The sequence below is a fragment of the Panthera uncia genome (assembly GCF_023721935.1).
Source record: "Panthera uncia isolate 11264 chromosome C1 unlocalized genomic scaffold, Puncia_PCG_1.0 HiC_scaffold_3, whole genome shotgun sequence".
NCBI classification, from domain to species: Eukaryota; Metazoa; Chordata; class Mammalia; order Carnivora; family Felidae; genus Panthera; species Panthera uncia.
In genome coordinates, this window is record NW_026057584.1 from 41,832,269 (window position 1) to 41,858,934 (window position 26,666).

Below are 26,666 nucleotides of genomic sequence, written 5' to 3' on the forward strand. Positions count from 1 at the left end.
CTTAAGGTCTCAATATTTAACAGTCATAGAGATACTTTAATGTGCAGAGAACTAACAAGAAAGCCTAAACATCTATCTCTGTCTTAATGCACAGGATAGGGGTGGCTTAGGTTCAAAGCTTTAGTCCTCTCTGCTTCCCCCCTCAAACAAAAGGGTCAGGGGAGGAAGTAGGGAGAAATAGGAGGAAGGGAGAAAATAAAGGGAGAGAAGAAAGACAAAATCTGAGAGAAAACCTGGTCAATTTTGGGAGGTGTGTTGCCTTTCGCTGGCCCCAGATTTAAATAAATACACAGACACAATCACAAACACTGATCTCTTAAAACTAATGATGATCTGCCATGATCAAGACACTGTGTTTGATGTTACTGTTATTCTTTCTTTCCCATAGGAGAGCTCCTAATTGGAGCTTTCATGGAGGAGAAGCAGTTACTAGACATGTGTCTCTTTCCTCCCTCCCTGGAGTCCACAGGAGTATGAGTCAGATGCCATAGCTTTTTTAAGCCAGACTAGGTGGTAATTTAAATGAGATCGCTTTGATATCACTATTATAACTTGTCCAAAATTACAAAATAACATTACGAAGTAAGTTGTATAACCTGTGTGGTTTCCATTTTATGGTGGTGAGGGTGGGGGAGAAATTAACATACACGGCAAAGGATGCAATGATACGTATGCTAATTTAAATAAATAAATGTTAGTTAAAGTTTTCACTGGTTGCTTTTTGCAAAGTGGATTAGCCTTCCAGGGGTGTGATTTTAATACAGGCATTACTGGGGTTACCAGTAAGGGTAGTAGATAACTTATTCTTGAGCTTTCGATACTGCACAATTAAAATATCTTTCAAGGAGCACCTGGGTGGCTCAGTGGGTTAAGCGTCTAACTCGATTTTGGTTCAGGTCATGATCTCACAGTTTGTGGTATTGAGCCCCATGTGGGGTTCTGCATCGACAGCGCTAACCTGTTTGAGATTCTCTTTCCCTCTCTCTCTATCCCTCCCCTCCTCACGCTCTCTCTCAAAATAAATGAACATTTTTTTTAATTAAGAAATAAAATAAAATAAATATTTTTTTTCAAATTAGGTACTTTAACAAGGAAGAAGGTTATCATAAATTGGAGATGGCAGAAGACACTGTTCCAAAATGGGATGTTGTTTAACCTTTCAGTAACCCTAAGAATTAGTTACAAGCATTGTTTCCATTTCAACATAAGGAAATGGAAGCAAAAAAAAAAAAAAAATTAGAAAGTATCCTTATTCTAATGACTATGGAGGCAACATGGATAAAGTATCCCTTTGAAAAACAACCAGATGAAGGAAAATATCTCAGATCTCAAGTTTCATCATATTTATTATTATTAGCATTATTATTATTATTATTACTATTATTATTATTATTTACAGCGTTTTTCCGTGAAATTTTTATGAGGAGCAGTGGACTCTCCAAGTTTGGCAACTCTTATCTACAAAGTTTTTTTTTATAGTTAATAGAAATAATCCTGTAATAAATGCAATTCAGGCAAAATGTACCTACAAGGAAATTTGAACTTATTTAACTGAAATTATAAAATTGTTCTTAAATGAAATTGAGCTTATTTATCTAAGTCATAAAATGAATTCACTCACTTCAGACATGGAAAATAAAAGTGTTCTTTTATCTCGAGTCACAATGCAAATATACACCTACCCATATATCCCTAATGGGTATATATTCGTAAATATATTCATAAAATATAGCCATATTCATAAAATATATCCATATTCATAAATATATTCATAAAATATATCCATCCATATGCTTACATTTCTGTTACAAATATTTCCAACATAATCCACATTCAAAGTTCTTTATTTTAGTATCCAGGGAGTAAAATACGTGGGCCAAACCCCATCCTGCTCATTTACACAGGAGGGAATCTGCTCCTGAAAAATTGTCCAACTTCATCCCCCGCACCACTCTCACCAGGGGTGATGGGTCATCCAAAGACTTGCGTGTGCTCCTAGAAAGATGAATTCTCCCTTTGCCTCAACCCGGTCCCTTACAGATGGAAGAGATGATCCCTGGGAAGACCAGCACCATGTACACCCCACCCCAAATCCCCTGCCTGGCCACTCCAAAGTGTTTTTGCAAATTTTTGACACAGAAGCCTACTAGATGAATAAAAGAATATGAATAGCAAAATCACAGAAGATGAAATTAAAGGTTTTGACTATTGACACATAATCAGCACTTTTCTCATATTTATTTTCATTTTCCTCACTGATTGTTCCCCTTAACCTTTGTAATTTAGTTTCTCTTTTCAGTATGCTACCCAAAATGTTGTATTGAAGGTCACTGAAAACCTTCTGAACATTAAATTCTAACTTTTCCTAGATCTCTTGATCTTCCCTAAATTTAACGTTATGATTATACCTCTGTAATTTTTCCTCTCTGGACATTTGTTACACAGTATTTTCCTATTGCTAGTAAATTATCTCTTTCTCTTTTTTTATCCTCTACCCTCCTCTTACTCAGGAATCTGATTTATTTTGCCAATTTTACCAATCTCTATCTATAGTAATTTATTACATACCATTATCTCTAGAACTGAACTCTTTCGAAAAGGTCAATCACAAATGAAATTCCAACTCTCTTCTGGTGTCAGTATGTAAATATCCTAGTCATTTCACTCTTAACAAATGAAAAAAAAAAAAGAGAGAGTGAGAGAAAGAGACAAAAGTCATTCTGTATATAGTGTGTGTAGTATAAATAGCTGGAATTTGGATGATGGCTATATTGAAGCTCCCTGTACTATTCTTGCAATTTGTCTATGAATTCAAAATGATATCAATATAAAAATTTACCAAAACAAGCAAATATCTCTCACATATTAGTAATTTTTCATACTTCTCACAGTCTGGATTTGAAGTTACATTTAAGAGCCAAGGGTCTAACATTAGATTCTTTTAAATCCTGGTTGTTCCATTTACAACTAATGTGATTTTTGACTGTCTGTTAAACCTCTCTAAATTGTATTCTCTCTGCAAGATAGGAGCAATGTTTATTTTGTAGGATTATTGTGATGATTAAGGAAGACAACCCATATAAAATGGCCAGTAGTAAGAACAGAAGAATCAGCTTATAGTTATTAGTATTGCTATTTCTCCTTGTACCTTCATAACGAAACAATTGCCACACTTACGAATTCTATCTCAGAAACACCATGTTCCTTCCCTTGATCTATTCACATTGCACGGTTTTACTTTGTGATTATTACTGCAGATTTTTATCATGCCCTACTTCTAGACCAGGTTATTTATAGCTGCTAGATTAATAGGCATATGCTACAATTCAAATTGTGCATTTTCTTTGGCTGTTGAGCCTTTATTATGAGCCCCATTACTTCCCAGATTATGTCAAGGGCCTCGGCTTGACACCTGAAGTCTTCCAAAATATGGCCCCAATATACATACTTTCTTCTATTATTATCTTCCATTACTCCCTACAACTGTCTAAGAGTACATTCAGACTACTTGAGATTCTACATGTATGCCTTGCACTCTCCTGCTTCTGCACCATTGTTATGTTGTGCTGGACCCATCTTTTGGCTTAACTCCTCTCCTCACTTAGGTGTCCTCTGTCCAAATCTTTCTTACAGATGTTAAATAAGGTCACATTAAGGCAATTGCTATACAAGAAAAAAGACACAAAATGTCAGTAGTTTAACACAATAGTTTATTCATCTTCATGGTAAGCCTCCCAATAGGTGCCCCAGGTTGGAAGGCAGCTCTCCTATACAAGGAAATTCAGGGACCCAGTCTCCTTTTAGTCATATGGTTCTGCCATTTTCAATTCATGACTTCCTCATCTGTATCAAGTCAGTGGAGAGGAAAGGAATGTGAGGGTTTTATGGACTGTTATGCCCAGAATTCGTGATCCCCAAAGACCACCAGGGAGCCGAGTCCGATGCAAGAGCAAAAGAACCTTTATTCGAGCTAGCTCGAGCTCAATCCCCTACCTGCACCGACGCAGCGGTGAGATACCAGGGAGAGAGAGCGAGTTTCAAAAGCACAAAGGTTTTATAGGGAGGTTACTCAAGGGGAGGAGGCGAGGTCTGAGGTTTCTGTGATTTTCCCGGAAAAGGGGTCATGTCGGGGACATAGTCACTCAAGGTGGAGAACACAGAACAAGATGGAGTCGGCCGGCATAGGCCCGCCCTTTCATTCCCCCCTTGTCATGTAACTTACGGACCCAATCATGGGACCGGCTGCATTTATGGTGACAAGGGGAACAGAGTTTGGAGGTTTACGCTAAGTTCTGGGAAGCATGTGTCCCTGGGGTGGCTCTGGGAGGTCTGATTAAGTATTGTCCCTGAGCTGGTATCTATGATCTGCCAGGTGATGTTTTGGGGGACGTGGGGACTCCCGGCAGCATGAGCAATGACAAGCAGAGTTAACAGAGTTACCAATATTAGGTGGGTCGAATGCGCTGTAGCTTGAGCTTGAGCTTGAGCGGGTTGTGTTGGTCCCCCATCGCGTGACGAAGTCCTTCCGGATCGAGGAGGGGTCCGCTGGCCGAACGTGGGTGTGATGGACCCAGGTCGCGATGCCGTCTACTTTGAGAGCGGTGGGGGTTGTCAGCACTACAATGTAGGGTCCCTTCCAGCGAGGCTTGAGAGTCTCTCGGTGGTGCCTCTTGACATAGACCCAGTCTCCCGGCTTGTACTGATGAGGTGTTGGGGTCGGGCCAGCCTCGTAGATGGCACGGAGGCGCGGCCAAATGTCCTCGTGCGCCCTCTGGAGCCCTCTCAAGGAAAGAAAAAGTTCTTGATCTTTAAACTCTGCAAGAAGTTCAGCTCGAAGGCTGGGAATAACAGGGGGTGGCCTGCCAAACATGATCTCGTAGGGAGTAAAACCCAGAGTGTAAGGAATGTTTCTAACCCGGTAAAGGGCGTACGGTAGGAGAGTCACCCAGTCCCCGCCAGTCTCCATGGTTAATTTGGTAAGGGTCTCTTTTAGGGTTCTATTCATTCTTTCTACCTGTCCTGAGCTCTGGGGCCTATAAGCACAATGTAATTTCCAGTTTGCCCCCATCGCCTTGGCTACTGCCTGTGTTACCTGCGAGATAAAAGCTGGTCCATTGTCTGATCCTACCATGGCAGGAAAACCATACCTGGGTAAGATGTCTTCTAGTAGCTTCTTAGCCACCATCTGAGCCGTTTCATGCTTGGTTGGGTATGCCTCCACCCAGCCAGAGAAGGTGTCTGTAAATACTAAAAGATATTTATAACCATACTTTCCTGGTTTGACTTCAGTGAAGTCGACTTCCCATTGGGCTCCCGGTCTGGTGCCTCTGAGCCTGGTTCCTTTTTTATTTGATGTGGCTCTCGCGTTGGTGAGTTGGCAGGTCTTGCAGGCAGATACAACTTGCTCTATTTTGGTGTCCTGTTGGTGAATCTTGATTCCGGCATGTCGGATTAAGTCTTTTAATTTTCGGGCCCCCATGTGAGTAGACTGATGCATGTGCTCTAATATTGAGACTCCGAGCCCGTCTGGCAGCACAAGCTCCTTGTTAGGTGTATACCACCATCCCTTTATCTCCTGGACCATGGGGAGTTTCTTGATCTGCTGTAACTCCTCCTGGGAGTATTTGGGCTGGTCTGGTAAAACTGGGTCTCCCGGGTCCAGTAGTTGTATGGTCATGGTGGGGACTGGAGTAAGGGCTACTGCCTTGGCTGCCTGGTCAGCCTTTCGATTACCTCTAGCTACTGGGTTATCAGCTTTTTGGTGCCCTTGGCAGTGGATAATGGCTAGCGTGGCAGGAAGCCATAGGGCGGTAAGCAGGTTAAGTATCTCCTGCTTATTTTTTATAGTCCGTCCTTCTGCCGTCAGTAACCCCATCTCCTGATAAATTGCCCCATGAATATGAGCTGTGGCAAATGCATAACGGCTGTCTGTGTAGATGTTAAGTCGTTTTCCAGCTCCCAGCATCAGCGCCTTGGTGAGGGCTATGAGCTCTGCTCGCTGGGCTGACGTTCCGGAGGGTAGAGCCTCCGCTCATACGGTGTCCGTTTCGGTGACCACCGCTGCACCCGCATACCTGTGTCCATCTCGCACAAAGCTGCTGCCATCAGTGAACCAAGTAGCCTCGGCATGGGGGAGGGGCTGGTTGGTCAGGTCCATCCGGAATCCATGTACTTGTTCCAGGATTCCCGCACAGTCATGTAGTGGAGCACCTAGGTCAGGGTCGGGCAGCAGGGTTGCAGGATTGAGGGCTGCACTGGGGTGGAACCGCACTCGTGGAGGGTTGAGTAGGAGGCTCTGGTAATGAGTCATACGTGTGTTGCTCATCCATCTATCCGGAGGCTGTTTCAGGACCCCTTCAATGGCGTGTGGGGTCGTGATCCAGATCTCCTGTCCTAGGGTCAGTTTGTCTGCATCCTTGACTAGGAGTGCTGTCGCCGCAATAATTCTTAGGCATGGCGGCCAGCCGGCAGCCACTGGGTCTAGTTTCTTAGACAGGTAAGCCACTGGGCGGTTCCAGGGGCCTAAGGCTTGAGTTAGAACCCCTTTTGCTATTCCCTTATGTTCGTCTACAAAGAGGTGGAAGGGTTTCGTAATGTCTGGTAGGCCCAGGGCTGGGGCACTTAGGAGGGCCTTTTTTTAACCGATTAAAGGCAATTTCTTCTTTTTCAGTCCATTTAAATGTTTTCCCCTCTTTGGTAGCTTCATCTAGGGGCCTGGTGATCTCAGCAAAACCTGGAACCCAGAGGCGGCAGTAGCCGGCTGATCCTAGGAATTCCCTCACTTCTCTTCGGGAAGTGGGAGTAGGGATCTTTAGGACAGTTTCTTTTCTGGCATCTGATAACTGCCGCTGTCCTCCCTCCAGGATATATCCCAGGTAACTTACCCTCTCCCTGCATATCTGAGCCTTCTTCGTGGATGCCCGGTACCCTAAAGCCCCCAGGGTAGCCAGCAGGTCCTGGGTCCCTCATTCACAGTCTTTGGCCGTGTCGGCAGCAATCAGGATGTCATTTACGTACTGTAGGAGGGTGAGGCCAGGGTGCTCCCTTCTGTACTCACCCAGGTCCTCGTGTAGTGCCTCGTCGAAGATGGTGGGTGAATTTTTGAATCCCTGAGGTAGCCGTGTCCAGGTGAGTTGCCCACTGTAGCCCTCCTCCGGATCATGCCACTCAAAGACGAACAGGGGTTGGCTCTGGGGTGCCAACGGCAGACTGAAGAAGGCGTCCTTTAAATCTAGTACAGTATACCAGACCCTGGAGGGCGCCAAGGAGCTCAAGAGAGTATATGGGTTGGGAACAGTTGGGTGTATGTCCGCGACCCTCTTATTTACTTCCCGGAGGTCTTGTACCGGTCGGTAGTCATTTGTGTGAGGCTTTTTGACCGGCAGTAAGGGGGTGTTCCAGGCAGACTGGCAAGGAACTAGTACCCCTAGGCTTCGTAGTCTCCGGATGTGTGGCTGGATCCCCTTCCGGGCCTCCTGAGACATGGGGTATTGTTTGATCCTTACCGGACTCTCTCCTGGCTTGAGCTCTACCAGGACTGGGGTCCTATGAGCGGCTAGTCCCATCCCCCCCCCCCAGTCTCTGCCCAAACCGAGGGGAATTCTTGTAGCCATCTGTCTATATTATCCTCTCTCGGGAGCGCCTCCTGGTGGAGGAGCTATTCATCCTCCAGTTTCATGGTCAGTACCTGGATGGGGTGGCCCTTGCCATCAGTGACCTGAGGCCCCCCTTGTCTGAAAGTTATCTGAGTTCCAATCTTGGTCAGTAAGTCCCATCCTAACAGCGGGTAGGGGCATTCTGGTATTACCATAAAGGAGTGGGATACCCGGCCCGTTCCCAAATCTACTGTTCTTCGGGTAGTCCATGAATACTGGCTCATACCAGTTGCCCCTTGTACCCAGGACTTCTTGCTGGCTAATTTTCCTTGTGGGGTGTGGAGGACCGAATGTTGTGCTCCGGTGTCGACAAGGAAGTCAACAGGGGTTCCCTCCACTTTAAGAGTTACCCTGGGTTCGGGGAGAGGGTCCGAACCCCGACTCCCCTAATCACTTAGTTCATCTAGCTCTAGGACTTTTACTCTATCAGTCTTGCTTCCTTTCCCGCCGGCCCTTTTCAGACAATCTCGGGCCCAATGCCCTATCTCCTTGCAGTATGCGCACTGATCCTTCTGCAGCCTCTGCTTCCCCCCCTTGGTGGTTCTTTTACCTTTTCTTGCGTCGTCTGCCAGCTGCCGGAGACGGCGGTCTTGTTCCTCAGGGGAGTCAGCAGTGGTAGCTAGTAGTATTCTGGCCAGGTCTCGAGTCTGCTTACTGCTGGCAGCCGCCATGGCGCGAGCCTGCTTGTCCTCAGGAGGCTCCCGGTTATTATATACCTTTTCGGCTACCACCAGTAAGTCCTGCAGACTTTTTTCTCCTAGTCTATCTATTTTCTGTAATTTTCTCCTAATGTCTATGGCCGATTGGTTTACAAAGGCCATGATAACAGCTGCCTTGCTTTCCGGAGCCTCTGGATCCATGGGGGTATAGGTACGGAATGCCTCCATGATCCGTTCTAAAAAGGCAGCCAGAGATTCATCTTTTCCCTGTTGTACATTTCCTACCTTGGCCAAATTGGTTGGCTTTCTAGCAGCCATTCGGAGACCCCCCATTAGAGTCTGGCGGTAGACCCAGAGCCTCTCCTTACCTTCTGCCGTGTTGAAATCCCACTGGGGCCGAGTTAAGGGGAAGGAGGCATCTATCTGAGTCTGGTTGGTGGTGGGACTCCCGTCTGCACCCGGAACTAGTTTTCGGGCCCCATTGAGGATTCTTTCTTTTTCTTCAGTCGTGAACAGGACCTGCAAAAGCTGCTGGCAATCGTCCCACGTGGGCTGATGGGTAAAAAGAACAGAGTCTAATAAATCAATAAGCCCTGCCGGTTTCTCGGAAAACTTAGGATTCTGAGCTTTCCAATTGTAGAGGTCACTAGTGGCGAAAGGCCAATAGTGATGGGGCTGATTCCCCTCCGCGTCTGGGGGTCCGGTGGCTCACAGGGGCAGAATAGTGGAGTCAGTGGCGGAGGCGGATTGCTCCCTCTGAGCCCTTTGTCTGGTGAAGGGCGGGCTTCCCACTGGAGCCTTTCCGCCTCCCGCTCTCAGAACAGCGTCTGCCTCCCCCGGAGGGGGAGGATGGCGTTCTTCCAGCATCCTAGAGGGGTTATACGAGGGAGGAAAAATTAATTCTTCTTCAGTACCCCCCTGTAAGACAGGGTAGAGGGGTGCTGAAGGCTGGATAAGACTTTTCTTCTTCTTTGTCCCCTGCAAAGCAAGAATGGGTTTTGGCTCCGGAGGGAGCGGGGCTAGGAAGGGCTTAAGCCAAGAGGGTGGGTCTTCTACAAGGTCCTGCCAAGTGATAATGTAAGGGAGCTGATCAAGATGGCCCGTCTTAGGCCGAGAGATGATACTCCTGACTCGGTGGATGGTAGGGAGGTCGAAGGTCCCCTCTGGTGGCCATCCGACATTGAAAGTTGGCCACTCGCTAGAACAAAAAAACTGCCACCGACCCTTTCGGACTTCCACACTGAGGTTGTTAGCTGTTCCCCTCACATCCTTAAAGTGATCAATCATAATACTTAAAGGAGTAGTCTGAGTCTGTCCCAGTAGGTCCACAGAACAAAACAGAGAAACACAAAAACAGACAAACAGAGGGCCCCTAGAAAATCTTCCAACTCCATGGAAGCAAAACTGAAAGCTAGCTTAGACATTTGAGGGGATTCCACGTCCCTCCAAAACCGATGAGGGGATTCCACGTCCCTCCAAAACCGATGAGGGGATTCCACATCCCTCCAAAGACGACGGCCTCACGCCGACCAGCGGGAGCGACCCGCCTCGTCTCAGACCTTTGAGGGGATTCCACGTCCCTCCAGAAGGGAGAATCGGAACGTCTTCCGAAACTCCCGGCCCGTGGTCCTCCAGTGCGTCCACTTAGACCGCGTCGGGCACTACCAGAATTCCAGAAATGAGCTCACACAGAAAAGACAGAACAAACAGACAGACACTAACCGTGGCCAGTCAGGCTCTCCGGGTCGGGGGTCCCTCGGGGGTCTTGGGGATCCTGGGCCGAGCCCCCAAATGTTATGGCCAGAATTCGTGATCCCCAAAGACCACCAGGGAGCCGAGTCCGATGCAAAAGCAAAAGAACCTTTATTCGAGCTAGCTCCAGCTCAATCCTCTACCTGCACCGACGCAGTGGTGAGATACCAGGGAGAGAGAGCGAGTTTCAAAAGCACAAAGGTTTTATAGGGGTCTAGGGGCAGTTGGTGAGGTAATGGCTGTGGCCTCAGCCGATTGGCTGGGGAAGGGTCGTGGCCTCGGCCGATTGGCTGGGGAAGGGTCGGAGTCCTGTTACGCAGGTCGCTGGGCGTGTTTTGATCAGGAAGTTGGAATGGGTGAGCGGGAGGTTACTCAAGGGGAGGAGGCGCGGTCTGAGGTTTCTGTGATTTTCCCGGAAAAGGGGTCATGTCGGGGACATAGTCACTCAAGGTGGAGAACACAGAACAAGATGGAGTCGGCCGGCGTAGGCCTGCCCTTTCATGGACCAGACCTGGAGTTGTACCTTATCATTTTTTTCCTCTCATTTCATTGTCAACAACTCAGTTACATGGTTACACTTGGTTTCAATAGAGACTGACAGTATAACCTGGCCACGTACCTACCAAGAGGAACAACAAGTCTTAGTAAATACACTTTGCCACACTAAATTCTGGGTACATTTCAAATATTCCCTCTTCTGTGAAGTTCTTCCTATACCTCCCAAGCAGATGTCAGGTGTGATACACAATATATAGGTAGGAGCATAGCAATACATTTACATTTCTAAGTTTGAAATTAGTTATTACAAGATGTTACTGGTGAAATTTTTGCATTAAATTGTTGTTAAAGGAGATTGTAAAACAAGACCATGCATGCTCCTTATGTTTTTTTTTTTTTAATGGAACAGAATATGTATTCACCTGTATAGAACAGAATATGCACCAGATGGCAAAAGGATGAGTTAATCAATCTCTTAAAGTCCCTCATGACCTTCTAATTCTAATGATTTAAATGCTTTTGAAAAGATATTTCCAAGTGTCAGTTATTTTCTATTGTGGCAACGTACACAACTTGCATCAGGTTTTTAAGCTTTCCAAATGTCAATGCAAATGGAATTTCCATAGACTAGATGTTTGTAACCAATGTTCACATTGTTTGACTGAATTTAAAGGAATTAAATAAAATTGAAGAGCATGCTTACTCTCTGTGTATCTTCTCATGGAGAAGTAAACTCTATTGCAATTTAATAATCAAAGTCTTATTACCCAGATTTTGAAATTATGCAATGGAAGCCATCTGTATTACAAACTCATTCAGAAAATGTAGGATATAATGGGCCTTACCAGACAATGCTGCACTTGGTGTTTTTACTAGCTCTACAGATAGCTTTCTCCAGATGTTGCCAGGCAACAACAGCTCATATAAAGAGATTTCTTGTTCATAAACTAAACCTCGTTGGTAATACAATGAGACTCGAGATTTTTACCACTTGTACAGGTGGAATTACAAGTGATATAACTTCACTTATAATCTCAAAGGAAAGAATCAATGCATAGATTTTTATTAAAAAAAAAAAAAAGACAGTTACCCTAGTAGAGAGGTCTGTAATCAAAATGATAGCCATCGCATTAATCAGATGCATGCGTCTGCACCAAGGGACAAAATGGGAGACTTCCGGAAGAATTGTTTAAAATATATAAATAATACAGCATATGAATAGGAAAGTAATAGGAGACAAATTGATGTAACGGCCCTAGTGAAGAATGATCAGACTTACAGTTACAATTGAATAAGAGTAGTCTATGCTAAAGGATGCATGGCCTGACAGGATTTTGCATTTGGGCAGAGTACAGACAGGTGAAATTTGGAGTACAGATAAAGGAAATACAATATAAAATATAGAAAGAGCAATCTGTACTTCTTCATAGTTTGGGCAATGGCAGCAGTGAATACAATCATTTCTTAAATGATCTCTAGCAAAAATTAAAATAATAAACCTTTCCTATTCTTTGTCTCTGTCCATCTGTCTGTCTCTCTCTCTCTGTGTAGGTGTATGTGCATGTTTTGCTTCCATGGACAGAGGAAAACTGGGAATACTTTATTTTGTATATTTCTAGTTATAGGAAAATGTAACATCTCCTTGTTAGATAAAGAACCGCAGAAGGAAATAGGTCATTTGGGAGGAGAAAATCGGGTTGTTTTTGAGTGTGGGCCCAATACAAATATAACATGTTGAATAGGACTCTAAATAAAAAAAATAAATAAAATATTTATCATAACTACTGTGTATTTACATTTTTTAATTTTTTGGTATGTTTAAGCACTTTCTGAATATTTTATTATCCAGACGCCAGTTCATTCATATCCTGCCTTTCATCTTTTCATATGCACGCAATTTCAAATGCAACTATCTTCACCCCACGTCTGCCTATAAACTTATTTTTCTCAATTATAATCAATTCTCTGTTATCTGGCTTAGCAGGGAACTGTCATGGTCTCATGATTTATATTTTCTGGTTCTAAATCTACATCATACATGGATTACTAATTTTCAAAGTGCAGGACTATAAAAATTACTATTAAAATGGTGCTAAGATAAATTACACTTTTTATAGTGTATAGAATTTTCCAGTTTACCTAATTGAATAATCACTTATTAAAAAATTCAGTTGTATATGGCAATAATTTAGCGTGTTTAGAGTTCCTGCCTTTTTCCCCAGGAAGCACATAGTACATTGATTTTATATCATAAAATTCAAAATAGAGCAAGAATTACAAATACAAAAAGTATATGTACTCAGTGTAGAAAAAGACCCATTTTCCGAAAAGATTTGTCACAATGGCGTCCTTTACATGGTTGCAAAATCAAATCCTGTTGTCAGTCTTTCGTGTGGAAGACTCCATAATATTTTATGGTATTCTTTGAGTTTTGTTGTTTCTTAGTTTTATTTCCACCTATTCACAAACGTCTTTTGAAGACAATGAGTAGGCAGATTTTTTTTTTTTCTTTTGAGAGAGAAAGAGAGAGAGCAGAGGAGGGGCAGAGAGAGAGGGAGACAGAGGACTCGAAGCGCACTGCATGCTGACAGCAGAGAGCCTGATGCAGGGTTCGAACTCACGAATCATGATATCATGACCGGAGCTCAAGTTCCACCAACTGATCCACCCAGGCGTCCCTAGATATTTTTTTTAATCTTACTGAGGTATGTATTTTACTTTTCCAAACTTCAAAACAGGTGTGTTACTTCACTAGAGAGCCTAACTTCAAAACTGACCTCTCAACATGTATCTCTCCGTGCTGCATGGTTGTTACAGTTTAATACCTGAATCCATATAATCCACAGTGTCACCTAGCAAAGTATTTATTTTTATCCTGATTTGGTAGCTCAAGGGGGAGACTTATATTACAAAGATTATGGGATGAATTATTTGTGCATTTTCAGTCTATTTGAGACGTCCCCTCCCAATAGGAAGAAGTAGCTAGTATTTGACAAACCTTCTGATGAGAACATGTAAAGAGGTACATAAAGTACAGGGAGAGGGAGAGAGAGAAAGAGAATGAGATTGAGAGATAGGAAGAAAAGCAGGACTTGACGCACCAAGATCCTGGAGACACAGTACGTATGTATTTCCTACTGCCGTTGTAACAAACTAGCACAATTCTAGTCACTTAAAATAACACAGATGTGCTATCTTCCTGTCCTGGCAAGAAGTCTAAACTGGGTCTTATGCAGTTAAAATCAAGGTGTTGGCCAAGCTGCATTCCTTCTGGAAGCTCTGGGGGAAAATCCATTTCCTTGCCTTTTCCAGCTTTCAGAGGCCATTCACATTCCTTGAGTAGTGATGTCTTTCAGCAGTCACATCACTTGACCTCTGATTCTTTTTTTTTTTTTTAATTTTTTTTTCAACTTTTTTTTTATTTATTTTTTTTGGGACAGAGAGAGACAGAGCATGAACGGGGGAGGGGCAGAGAGAGAGGGAGACACAGAATCGGAAACAGGCTCCAGGCTCTGAGCCATCAGCCCAGAGCCTGACGCGGGTCTCGAACTCACGGACTGCGAGATCGTGACCTGGCTGAAGTCGGACGCTTAACCGACTGCGCCACCCAGGCGCCCCCACTTGACCTCTGATTCTATCTTCACATCCCCTTCTCTCACTGACACCACTGCCCTCCTTCTCTTGAGAACACGTGTGATTCCATTGAGCCCAACCAGATAGTCTAAAATCATCTCTCCATCTCAGGATCCTTAATTTGTTCATATTTGCAAGTCTTTTTTGCCAAATGAGGAAACATATTCACAGATGTCAGGAAGTAAGAAATGGACATCTTTGGGTAACCATTATCTTTATTTGCCAAATGTGTATTTTCTTTGGCGTGGTGTCTCTGGAGATCGTTTTCCTATAATTCAATTGGGTAATTTGGTTTCTTACTGTTGAATACATTTGTATTATTTAGGCTGCTAAGCCTGTGGTAACTTTCACGCAACAATGGAAAACTAATATAAAAAACATAAGCAGAGAGTGTAACACTCTCAGGGTGTTGTAGAAAAAAATAGATTTGAATGGAGTGAGCCTTGGAACAAATCAAGAATGACACCAGAAAATTATCCCCTAGAAGTAAGAGTGAACCCTAAGTAGACCAGCAGTTACTAGATCAGGATTATGAGTGAATAAATTATCTGACTACAATAAGAAAACTAAATCTTTCTGGAAGAAAATAACATTATAAGAATCTCTAGAATTTCTATATTCAATATCCATCATTCAACTAGGAAGATGTTGAAAATTAGACCAATCTCATCAATATTTACACTTTTGATGTGTATCTTTCAACAATTTTACATAGGCTCATTTAATCATATGCAAATTTATATAGACAGTGTATAGGATTAGCTTTTCTATGTTTAAAAACAAGAAATATAATAACTTGTTTTAGTTTTTTAGCACAGATGAATTGCTGCTCATGTACATATAGAAGCAGCAGTCCAGGGTTACATCTAATATAATTAAGCTGCCATGTTGTGAGCTGACCTATGGAGATATCGATGTGGCAAGTAAGGGAGTGTAGACTCCAGCCAAAAGTTAGTAGGGAACTGAGACGCTCAGTCCAAAGGCTTAAAGAATCTGAATCCTCCGAGGAGCCCCACACAAGCTTGGAAGCAGATTTTCCCCCCAGTGAGCCTTGAGTTCACTTCAGTCTGGCTGATAACTTGTGAGAGACGCTGAGCTGTAAATCTCAACAATGCTGCACTCAGACTCCTGACCCACAAAAACTGTGGGATAATAGATATTATTGTTTTAAAGCACTAAGTTTAGAAGTAATTATTACTCTGCAATTGTAATTAATATTAAAATCAGGGGAAAAAACATGTCATTTTGTTTTTAAATAAAATATGGATCGTTCTAGCTGCCTTCATTTAATTGTCTATAAACTCCTACTCAAAGGATGAAACCCGACTCCTACAGTCTTCCATCCATTTACTTAATTGTTCATTTTCAGTATACACATAAAAGAGTATCAGAATTTTTCACCTACATCTCTGTCAGGTACAACTTTGTCAATTAGATTTTTTATGGTGCTTATGTATAGTTTCTTTGGTCTTTAGTTTTACAAATTCCAGTCAATTTCAAGGTTACTTTGATCAGCAAATTCCCCCCTAATCTTGTTCAATGAGATTATTTCACGTATTTGTGGTGTATTCTGCATTTCATTCTTGGACTCCCCCAACTCCCTAAATGATTATTGTATTTTTTAAAAAATTTTAAGGTTTATTTATTTTTGAAAGAGAGAATGCACCAGTGGGGGAAGAAGGCAGAGAGACGAGAGAGAGAAAGAGGGAGAGAGAATCCCAAGCAGGCTCCACACTGTCAGTGCAGAGCCTGATGTGGGGCTTGAACCCACAAACCATGAGATCATGACCTAGGCCAAAACCAAGTTGGACGCTAACCCACTGAGCCACCCAGGAACCCCTAAATGATCGTTTTAAATGTATGCATAACTTAAGTTTACCTTTGTGCTATAAAGCTCAATGATTTCTGACAAATATGTCACATACATTAGAGGATTGTTTCACATTCTAAATATCTCCTGTGTTTCACCTACTCAAGCTTCCCTCCCATTCCACTGATCATCTGACAATGGTTGACATTTTTATAGTTGGTATTAGTTTTAGCATAAGAGACTGTTAAAAACTGAGAACAAACTGAGGGTTGATGGGGGGTGGGAGGGAGGGCAGGGTGGGAGGGAGGGCAGGGTGGGTGATGGGTATTGAGGAGGGCACCTTTTGGGATGAGCACTGGGTGTTGTATGGAAACCAATTTGACAGTAAATTTCATATATTAAAAAATAAAAAAAAATTAAAAAAAAATATAGTTGGTATTAGTTTTGCCTTTTTAAGAATGTCATATTATTGAATCACTGATCATTTATCAGACTAATATTTCACTTAACGCTATGCATTGAGGCTCATCCATGTCTTTCTGCAGCTTAAGCATTTCTTTTTATCACTGAATAATACTCTATTGTGTGGATGAATCACAATGTGTTTATCCATTCGCCTATTGAAAGACATCTTGGTTACTTTAAATTTTGGGTCATGATGAATAAAGCTGCTATACATATTTCTGTGCAGATATTTGTCCGGACATAAACTTTCAAATGCATCGAGTAAACATCTAAAAGTGGGATTGCTGGATCATATGGTAAGATTACCTTCAACATTGCATGAAACTGCCAAACTATGTTCCAAAATGACTACGATTTTGCATGGCCACCAGCAATGGTTGGAGGTTCCTTTTGTGCTACATCCTTACCAACATTTTGTAATATCACATTTGGGATTAGAGCCATTATATTGTGGTAGTATCTCATCGTCTTAACTTATATTTCCTAATGAGGCATGGTGTTTAGCATTCTTTCATATGCTTATCTGCCATTTGTATATCTTCCTAGCTGAAGTGCCTTTTTGGTCTTTTTGCACAAGTTTTTATTTTGAGCTGTTGGTGTTTTATTCTTGAGTTTTACGAGTTCTTTTTATATTTTGGATAGAAGCCCTTTATCAGATATGTGTTCTGAAATATTTTCTACTTGTCTGTGGCTTGTCTTCCTTCTTTTATCAGAATCTTTCAAGGAACAGAAGATTTAATTTTAATAAAGTCCAACATATCAACTATTTCTTTCATCAGTCATGCTTTTAGTCCTGCATTTTACATTTAAGTCTATCATCCATTTTGGGGTAGTATTGATGAAAGATATAATATCTGTTTCTAGGCTTTTTTTTCATGGGGACATCTAATTGTTTCAGTGCTATTTATTGAAAAGGCTATACTTCCACCACTTCATTTGCTCATTTGTCAAAAATTAATTGATTATCTTTTTGTAGGTCTGTTTCTGCGCTCTCTAGTATGTTCTTTTGATCTGCGTGTCTATAATTTTGCCAGTACCATACTCTCTTCATTAGGCAGCTGGCTAATTGTGTAACGGAGTCCTCCAACTTTATTCTCCTTCTTCAGTATTGCATTGGCTATTCTAGGTTTTTTCACCCATAAACTTTAGAAACAGTTTATTGATATCTACATAATTTCTTGCTAGGATTTTGGTTGGAACTGTGTAACATCTATATATAAAATTTGAAAAAAAAATGGTATTTTAACAATACTGAATCTTCTATTCCATGAATATAGAACCTCTCTCCACTTATCCAAATGTTTGTTGGTTTCTCCCATCAGAATTTTCAAGTTTCCCACATGCACAAATTACTTTTTAGATTTCAGTTTTTGTGTGAGTGCTGCCATATGTGGTCTGTAGATAGATGATAGATAGATAGATAGATAGATAGATTTCAAAATCCAGTTGTTCATTGCTAGTTTGGGGACCCTTCCACTATAACGCAAGAAGTGTCACATTTTCAAATTTCATCATATCTCATTTCTCAGACTGACCCTCCTGCCTCCTTCTTATATGATCCTTTGTGATTGCATTGGGCCCAGCCAGACAATCCAGGGTCATTTTCTCATCTTAAAATCCTTAATTTAACCACATCTTCAATGATTTTTTGAATTTATTTTTTTTTTATCAAACAAAGTAAAGCAATTGGTAGCAGGGACTAGGATATAGACAGCACTAAGCAACCATTATTCTATAAAATCTTGCTTCCTGTGACCTTGCTATATTTCTTTATTAGTTCTTAGAGGTTTTTGCCAATCCTTTGTGATTTTGTTCATAGACATCATGTTATATATAAAGGAAGACTAGAGTGTGTTGGACAGAACGGGTACAGATGCATGTATATAAGCACATCTGATAATCCAACAGATGTAGATAAACATAAGGAAAAGTGGACTTTTCGATAATGGTTCTGGAGTATTAGGTATCTATGAGTTTTCTACAGCTGCCATAATGAATGACCAAAGACTTATAGCTTAATACAGAAGAAATGTATTCTCTTACAGAAGAGGTTGGCAGGGCCATACTCACTTTAAAGGCTCTAAAAGACGATCCTTTTCTCCTCCAGTTTCTGCTGGTTCCAGGTGTTCTTTGGTTATGGCAACACAACTCCAGTCTCTGTCTTTGTCTTCACATGGTTTCCCCCTTTGTGTGTCTTCTCTTTTCTCTTCTCCTATAAAGACACATCATTAAATTTAAGGATCAGACTTATTCAGAATGATCTCCTCTCTAGATCCTTAACTTAATTATATGTGCACAGACCCTTTTTTCTAAATAAGGTAACATTCATAGATTCTAGGGGTTAGGACTTGCATCTATATTGGGGAGGCGATGAGGCACACAATTCAACTCACTACACTATCTGTGTAGAAAAGAAAATAATCGCTTATCTTGCACTATGCTCCAGGTAGATGAATTACTTAGGTGAAAATTACTTTAAAACTTCAGATATGATTTCTTAGATAATATTCAAAAAAGTATAAAAATAATAAATAATAAATAAAATATTGAAAATTATTTAAATTAATAATCACATGCCTTAAAGGACAACATAAAAAAGTGAAAAAATAACGTCATTACCCATAATATGTTGAAAAATACAACACATCAATAGGAAAAAGTTAAGCCACTAAAATATTAATACACAAAATTTAAAATGGATTTCTGAAACAGAAACATATACAAATGGACCATAAACATATTAAATATGTTCAAATTTATTAGTAACCAGCAAGGTAAAAATTAATGCCACAATGCAGTATCATGTGTGCTCATTATATTTGCAAAATAAAAATTCTGAAAATGTCAAGTATTGTTAGACTACAGGACAGTGTAAATAATTTGCAAGTATTGTTAGCAGGTGTGGAAATTTATGCGCTCTCTTTGGAGAAAATTCTGGCATCACCGACAAATGAGGTAAGGTATCTTTATATTTATTTATATTTTCCTTTTCATATGCAGTAGTGGTAAAAGTTGCCATGGGAAAGAAATACCTAAAAAGAAATCAACTGTCAACAGTACAGTTGCACCCTGATAGGAAAAAAGAAGAAGGCAGCTCTGTTTCTGCATATTAAACTGCAGACATGTTTCAAAACCTAAGGCATCCCATTATGAGAATAGTATTTATACGTGTATTTATACGTATATTTATACACAAAATTTAGTTTGTAGGTGAACTCAGCCCAGGTGTGACATATACAGCATGTCCTAAGAACATATACATTAAATTTTGTAACGAAGATTGTGCACATCTATCACTAAATTCCATTCCGTTTCTTCCCCAAGTTCTTCTGCTTCCATATCTACCAGTAGTTCAGATTATTAAAAATATTTGAGACAATGTGCGTTTTTCAATTTTTATCTCTGGGTTGAAGAGAAGAGAAAAGCTAACTTCATATTCAGTAAAACAAAATCAAATCCTCCTGATCAAATCAGAGTACATATAATGTCAATAACAAAGCCATTGGAGCATGAACAAAATAAAAATAGCCGGTAAATAACTAAGAACAGGTACTAAACACATATTTGCAATCAATGTGCAAAAGGTAAAGTTAAGAATCCAGAAAAAGTATGTTATGAAATAGGTTTTTAATAATTTATTGATGTAGAATAATTAAGAAATATTAAGTTCAATATACAAGAGGTATAAAAAATGAAAGGAGAGCTTGAAGATCCAATTGAATAGACCAATAAGTATCATCAACAAATAAATTAAAACCAGGAATGAATAGAGTAGGCACTACCAGAAAGCAAGCTATTTTTAAAGAAAAATAACTTAGATAATCATAATTAATATGCTGGCTAGAGAGAGCGGTGGGTGTGATGGGTGAAATGGGTGAAGGGCATTAAGGAGGGCATTTGTTGGGATAAGCACCAGGTGTCCTTTGTACATGATGAATCACTAAATACTACTCCTGAAACCAATATTACTCTGTATGTTAACTAACTGGAATTAAGATAAAAACTTGAAACTAAAGGAAAAAAAGATAAAGATTAGAGCAATTATAAGGGTCCTTAAAATGTGAGATAAAAAGCCGTGTAGCATATAGAAAGTTTGATGGCTCTAAACTTGAGAATAACAAAAGTTAATAAAACTCAGAAAATTGAGAAAATGTAAATTTAATTCTAGAAGATTTTAGCTGGAAAAAAATAGATATTTCAGAAAATTTTGATTTAGAAAATTCTTAAATGAGTCACATAATTTCATTAATCTATTGGACTTTAAAATTAAAGACATTAATTCTTCAATCATCATGACCAAAAAAGTCAGTGACTTAATAAGGAAAAAGTAAACATGACCTCAAAATGACCAACAGCATTATTAATGACAGAAGACAGTGGAGGAATCTTCAAAGTTCAGAGAAAAATCCTGTCCCAAATACAACACAACAAGCGAGATTTGTTGGCAGATGTAAAGGCAACAAGCAAATAGAAATTTCCAAACATGAAAGAATTAGTATAATAAAAACTCTTGACATAATGTGATATCTTTAAACGTATGTGCTTTCTGATGATGAAAAATAAAGAAATGAGAAATGGAAAAGCAGGTAACTGGTCAATGGTGATTACTAATTCATTTTGAAAAGATCATGGATGCTAAACATCTATGAGAATTATGGAAGACAAAATACAAATATAAGAACCTTAGACAATATATAACAACCTATAGAACCAACAAGCAAAGAATTAAGGCTAATGTTACAGGAGAAAAGGAAATGACTTTAAAAGTCCTCAGATTTCATAGCATAGAGTTACTTAATTCTCCTTTAAAGTATTTACTCTATTTTAATGTCATCTCTATATTTTCTACTTGCATTTTCCTCTTTCTCTCCATCATGCATCCTACAAGGAATGCATCATACATAGACAAATAAAGATTTCTGCAAACATGCTTATCCAATATTAATGGTGCTCATGTGTGAAAAGCAGTTTTTGTATTATGTTTTTAAATATACTCTGCTGGCTTTTTTGAAAACTTCATTATTGGAATGTATATTTAAAAAAAGAGAGATTGTTTAAAAAATAAAGACAAAAGGCAAAGGCTAGTAAAAATATATTGATAATGGCTAAGTCCATCTAGTGGCAATAAATGGTTATTTTCCTTTTTTCTTGAATTTACGTATCTCTGTGAATAATAATAATAATAATAGTAATAATAAATGTAAAAGGAAAAACTAAACAATACTATGTTCTCCCTTTTTTAAAAACTCTGTTTTTTGCAAATCTCAGGTGATTATATTAAAATCCATTGTTGGTGTCCCATGCAGAATCCATACATTTTAAGAGGAATTAGAATATCACTTCATTCAGTGCAAATAAGACAGTCCAGTGAGGCTGTAATTTGGGAGCTGGCATGTCTTTTTGTAAGTCTTACAAGAGACTTCATAGATCACTATGTAAACATAAAGATGAGTTTTTTCTCTCATGTGGTTTATGCAACACTGCTTTTTAATATGAAGGAAAGTAATCTCTTGTTATGTGTATTTATATATTTCCTCCTTGTATGATATTCCCAGGACTCAGTTTTGCTTTAATTTTATACCACAAAATATTTAAATATTTATTGGAATAAAATTACTTTCAATTTTTATGAACACATCAAGGTGGAAAATGTAATTCAGAGTAAGAGAAGAAATACTCTCTAACATCCTATTTTATTAATTGATTAAATGCTGAGGGGTTTTTTTTGTTTGTTTTTTTTCTGTGAATAAAGGAACTCTGCAGGAAACACAAGACCAGGAATGGGATATCCCTATGCCATATAAAAAATTCATTGTGAATTAGAACTTTAGAAAGATTTAAAATTATTTTACATAGTGAACATTGACATTCTGAGCTACCTCATTCTTTTTAAATCCAGATTCTTAACAGCCTGTAGCAGCATTTCAGAAGCACTACAATTTCTGCCAATAATCTTTCACCAAAAAATAATTTCAGTCAGCATTATCACTCAATGTAACCAACAGAAACCAGAAATCCACTTGAAATGTCCTTCAAATAGCTAGAAGATGAATTCAAGGGGATATGAAATGTAAAACTCAGAAGATGAGGCCTGACTTTGATACTTACTTGGTCTGATAAAGTAATTTTGTCTCCATATAGATCTCACTGTATAAGAAAAAGGAGGGGGTAAGGAAGCTGTAATGTGTCACCTTATCTAAATAAGGTACCTGTCATTTCTGGAATTCTGTTTAAACGATGATAGATGTTCTTATCAACAAAACCTCTTTTCTCCCTAGAAAACAGGACTTTTAAAGGTAAAATAGTACAGGTAAACTATATTTTCTTGCTGGAGATGCTATGAACAACGGAAACAAGCCCCTTGGTTAAAGATAGAGGGAAAGGTAACCACTCCCCACCGTGAGCCCAACAAGGGGACATTTTCCTTTAATGTGAGAGTCACACGGATTTATCATTTTTTTTACCCTCATATGTTGTGTTATCTTTAACATTTTTCACTATTTTCTTTTTTGATACATTTGGTCTATGTGATTCTGTCATTTGTAATTCAAAATATATATTTTGTCTTCATCCTCCTTTCTGGCACAGAGCTTCTAAAACACGGTATTTCCTAAGTGATAAAAGCAGTAAAGATGTTTTTGTTATCTTAATGAGGTGACTTTTAGCAAAACACCTAAGGGTCTGGCTGATTGCCAAGCTTATCCATGTGTTTAGAGAGTTGGAACTCCCAGTTCAGCACCCCCTCACCTCCAGGGAAGGGAGATGGTCTGGAGATTAAGAATCATCACCAATGGCCAGTGATTTAATCAGTTGTGCTTTTGTAATGAAGCTTCTATAACACTGAAAAAGACTGGGTGTGGGGAGCTTCCCGGACGTGAACACGTGGAGGTACTGGGAGAGCGGGCACTCTGGGAGACACGCTGGAAGCTCCCTGCCATTTCCTCATATCTTTCTCTATGCCTCGGTTCCATCTGGCTATTCCTGAGTTATATTCTTTTAAAATAAACAGGTGCACTAGTAAGTGAATTGTTTCTCAGTTCTAAGAGCCACTCCAGGAAATTTCTTCCCAAGGAAGGAGAGGGTTGTGGAAATCTCTGTTTTACAGCTACTTGCTCAGAAGGACAGGTAACAACCTGGACTAGAAGCTGGTGTCTGAACTGGTGGGACCACCATCTTGTACGGCTGAGCCCTCAACCTGTGGAGTCTGATACTGTCTCTGGGTCGGTAGTGTCAGAATGGAGTTAATTCCCAATTACACCCTACTTGTTTCCAAGGATTAGTTGGTGTTGTTTGGGAAGCCCCCTACAATATACACATGTTGCAATTGGATCCAGGAACCCAAAGAGTCTACTTTTTCTGCTCTCACAGAATTTGGAGTGTTTATTTTATTTTGGAAAAATATGCTAGGCAAGTTATAAAATTAGTATTCTTTCACCTGGCTAGAGCTGGACAGAAATGGAGGAAGTTTTGTAAAGCAACAGTTAAACATATTGGGAGATCTGTTTTGTCCTGTTTTATTTTGTTTCTTCTCCAGCTACATCTTTTTCTGGTAACATAATCCTAGACAAATTCTGAGTTAGAGATCCACTTCTCCAGCCACATTCTCTCTCTCTCTCTCTCTCCCCTTCTTTTCTTTTGCCTTTTTAAGTTTTTATTCTAATTGTAGTCAATCCCATTCTTTTATAGTGATAATCAAAGTATGGGCAAGTGATCCCCGGTTGCCAGTCTTAATTCCTCACCTTCTTGACTCTATCATGTTTGAAGGCTCATATACAAGACAAGCCAGGCCAGATAGCTGCCCCTTCTGATTTTTCAAAATTGGAACATAAATCAGGGGCCAGGGAAGTCGGCAAGTAATATAAGCCCATAGTTGTTGGTGGCCACAATTGTATTAAAATATAAATCCTGCCTGAACAAGTGGAAGACAGATTTTGGTTGCTTGCAACTAGGTGACTCACGATTAATACATGTATAAAGAAAATTAGATTGCTGATGCCTCCCTTTGGGTAAGTATGTGGAGCAAAGGCAGACAAATATACTTGGTAAAGTAAAACATGGAGACAATTTTTTTTCCTATGTAAAATAGCCATGTGAATGGAGTAAATATAGAGATACCAGCTTCAAAGATGTAAAATATTTTAATAACGTGAGCTAATATCTACCTTATTTTTTTCCATATGTAAAAATGACCTTTGAAATGTATTTCCATTTCTTTTGAAGTATGTAACATTAAAATCATTGCTTTTGTCTGCATAGTTTAATGATTAATTAGTAATGTGGAATAGGATAGATTTACTTAGTGTTCTTAATAAGAGGCATAACAGTGGGCACTGATATATTGAAAACAGCAAAAAGGGCAATATAATTAGTGTAACTATATGCTAAGTATCTAGAATGCATTTACACATTTTGGATTCTAATGTGATTTAAATTTTAGTATTTAAATGCTTTCTCACTTCAGCTACAGCCTTTAAAGTATGTGTGTGTGTCTGTGTGTGTGTGTATCACATGACATGGCACAAAAACTTACATGTAAAAATAATTTTCAATGAAACCTCTTCTTTCATGCTATGCAGATTACTTATGATAAATTTGCATTTCTTTTTCAATGACAAAACTAGATATGTAAGTTACATCTTAAATATTATGCCATGAGTGTTTTAGAGAGATTCAAGAATACAATCTCATATCTATTTCTGCTGTAACTAGCCTAATTATATTATTATTATTTTTCCTTCTTTTCTCACTTTTTCTCATTAGCTATGTTGTCTTTTATTCCTTCTTCTTCCTCTTCTTCCACTTTTCCCTCTTCCTCCTTCCTTCTCCTATTTTTCTTCTCCACTGCCTCCTCCCTCTCCATCATTTTCCTCTTCTCCTCTTTCTCTTTTTCTTTCTTCTTCTTCTTCTTCTTCTCTCTCACTCTCACTCTCAAATTGAATTTATAATTTTTTTTCAGTTTTTACTTAAATTCAGTTAGTCAACATACAGTGTAATATTAGTTTCAGGTGTACAATAGAGTGATTCAATGCTGTACACAACACCCAGTGCTCATAACAAGCACCCTCTTTAATCCCCAACACCTATCCCCTCTGGTTACCATCAGTTTGTAAGTTTATAATTTTTAAATTTCTGCTTGAATTTCCATTTTCCTAACATAGTGGACGTTTCTCTCTTACTTACTCCATCAGTTTTCTTAGAACTTTATTCAAATAATTACCTTCAGAGAAATCTGGCTAAAAGATTTATGAATTTTGGGTTGATCTTTGTAACAGAACAAATGGCCCCTTACCTTTCATTAACACATTAATGTCTAATATTCTATAATTCAACTCACTGGAGATGAAACGCACTGAAATGATTAGTTGTGGCATTATTATTATTTGCATTACTCATTTGAGAAATGATGGGAAGTGATAATCACGTTTAAAAGAGCTGCAGAAATCATGTGATGCAAAGTTACCTATAATAGCATTTCAGTACAAATTTCACACAAATGAAATATAATTAAAAAATGTTAAGACCTTATTCAAAAAGGTAAAAATGATAAGTTAAATTTAATTAAACAATGTATTTTATTGATACAATATGTCTGAAGTAATTTCTACCTAAAATGAGTGTAACAATAGCTAAAAAAGATTTGTGTGTGTGTATGGCTACAAAACAGCTCAGCAGTAATCTAAATAATTTGTAAATATGAATTCATAAATATACTTCTAGTAAAAATAATGATAAATAAAAACCTTACACGGCTCATACTTGTCATATTTGACCAATTACATATTGAGAGGTGGTACAGCCTAATGATTAAGAACTTGGTGTCTAAAGCTAAATTTCCTGCACTCAAATCCCACCTCCTGGGTTTTACTAGCTGTTTGGTGCACATAGGTAGGCATCAATTTTCTTTCTTTGAAATCAAAATTATTAAAAGCACTCAATTCATAGGTCATTATTATAGATATATAGAAACATATGTCTTTTTCCTCTTGTTTATTCTTTCCTCTCAGATTAATATTGAAAATGTTGTACAAACAGTCTGTTTTGTCTGCCCTACCAAGTACAGAAGATTCTAACAGGTCCTTGAAAGTTCAAAGAAATAATTTGGTCAAATCTTGTTTGTACTCTGGCTCTGGGAAAGAAAGACATTGTCGATTCTACGGACAGTTTGTTCAGCTACTTTCTGTGCTAGAATAAAAC

The 26,666-nt window shown here is 39.4% G+C and overlaps 1 protein-coding gene across 1 annotated transcript in view; it reads right to left on the minus strand.

Annotated features, from left to right (window-relative positions):
* Positions 1-4,081: 4,081 nt before the first annotated feature.
* LOC125911384 (uncharacterized) overlaps positions 4,082-26,666 on the minus strand; it is a 165,663-nt gene continuing 143,078 nt past the window's right edge. Inside the window, 5 exon segments of the mRNA XM_049615253.1 lie at positions 4,082-6,637; positions 6,639-7,571; positions 7,574-7,995; positions 17,515-17,594; positions 18,543-18,684. Coding sequence (XP_049471210.1) covers positions 4,334-6,637; positions 6,639-7,571; positions 7,574-7,995; positions 17,515-17,594; positions 18,543-18,684 — 3,881 coding nt within the window. The 3' untranslated portion in view covers positions 4,082-4,333.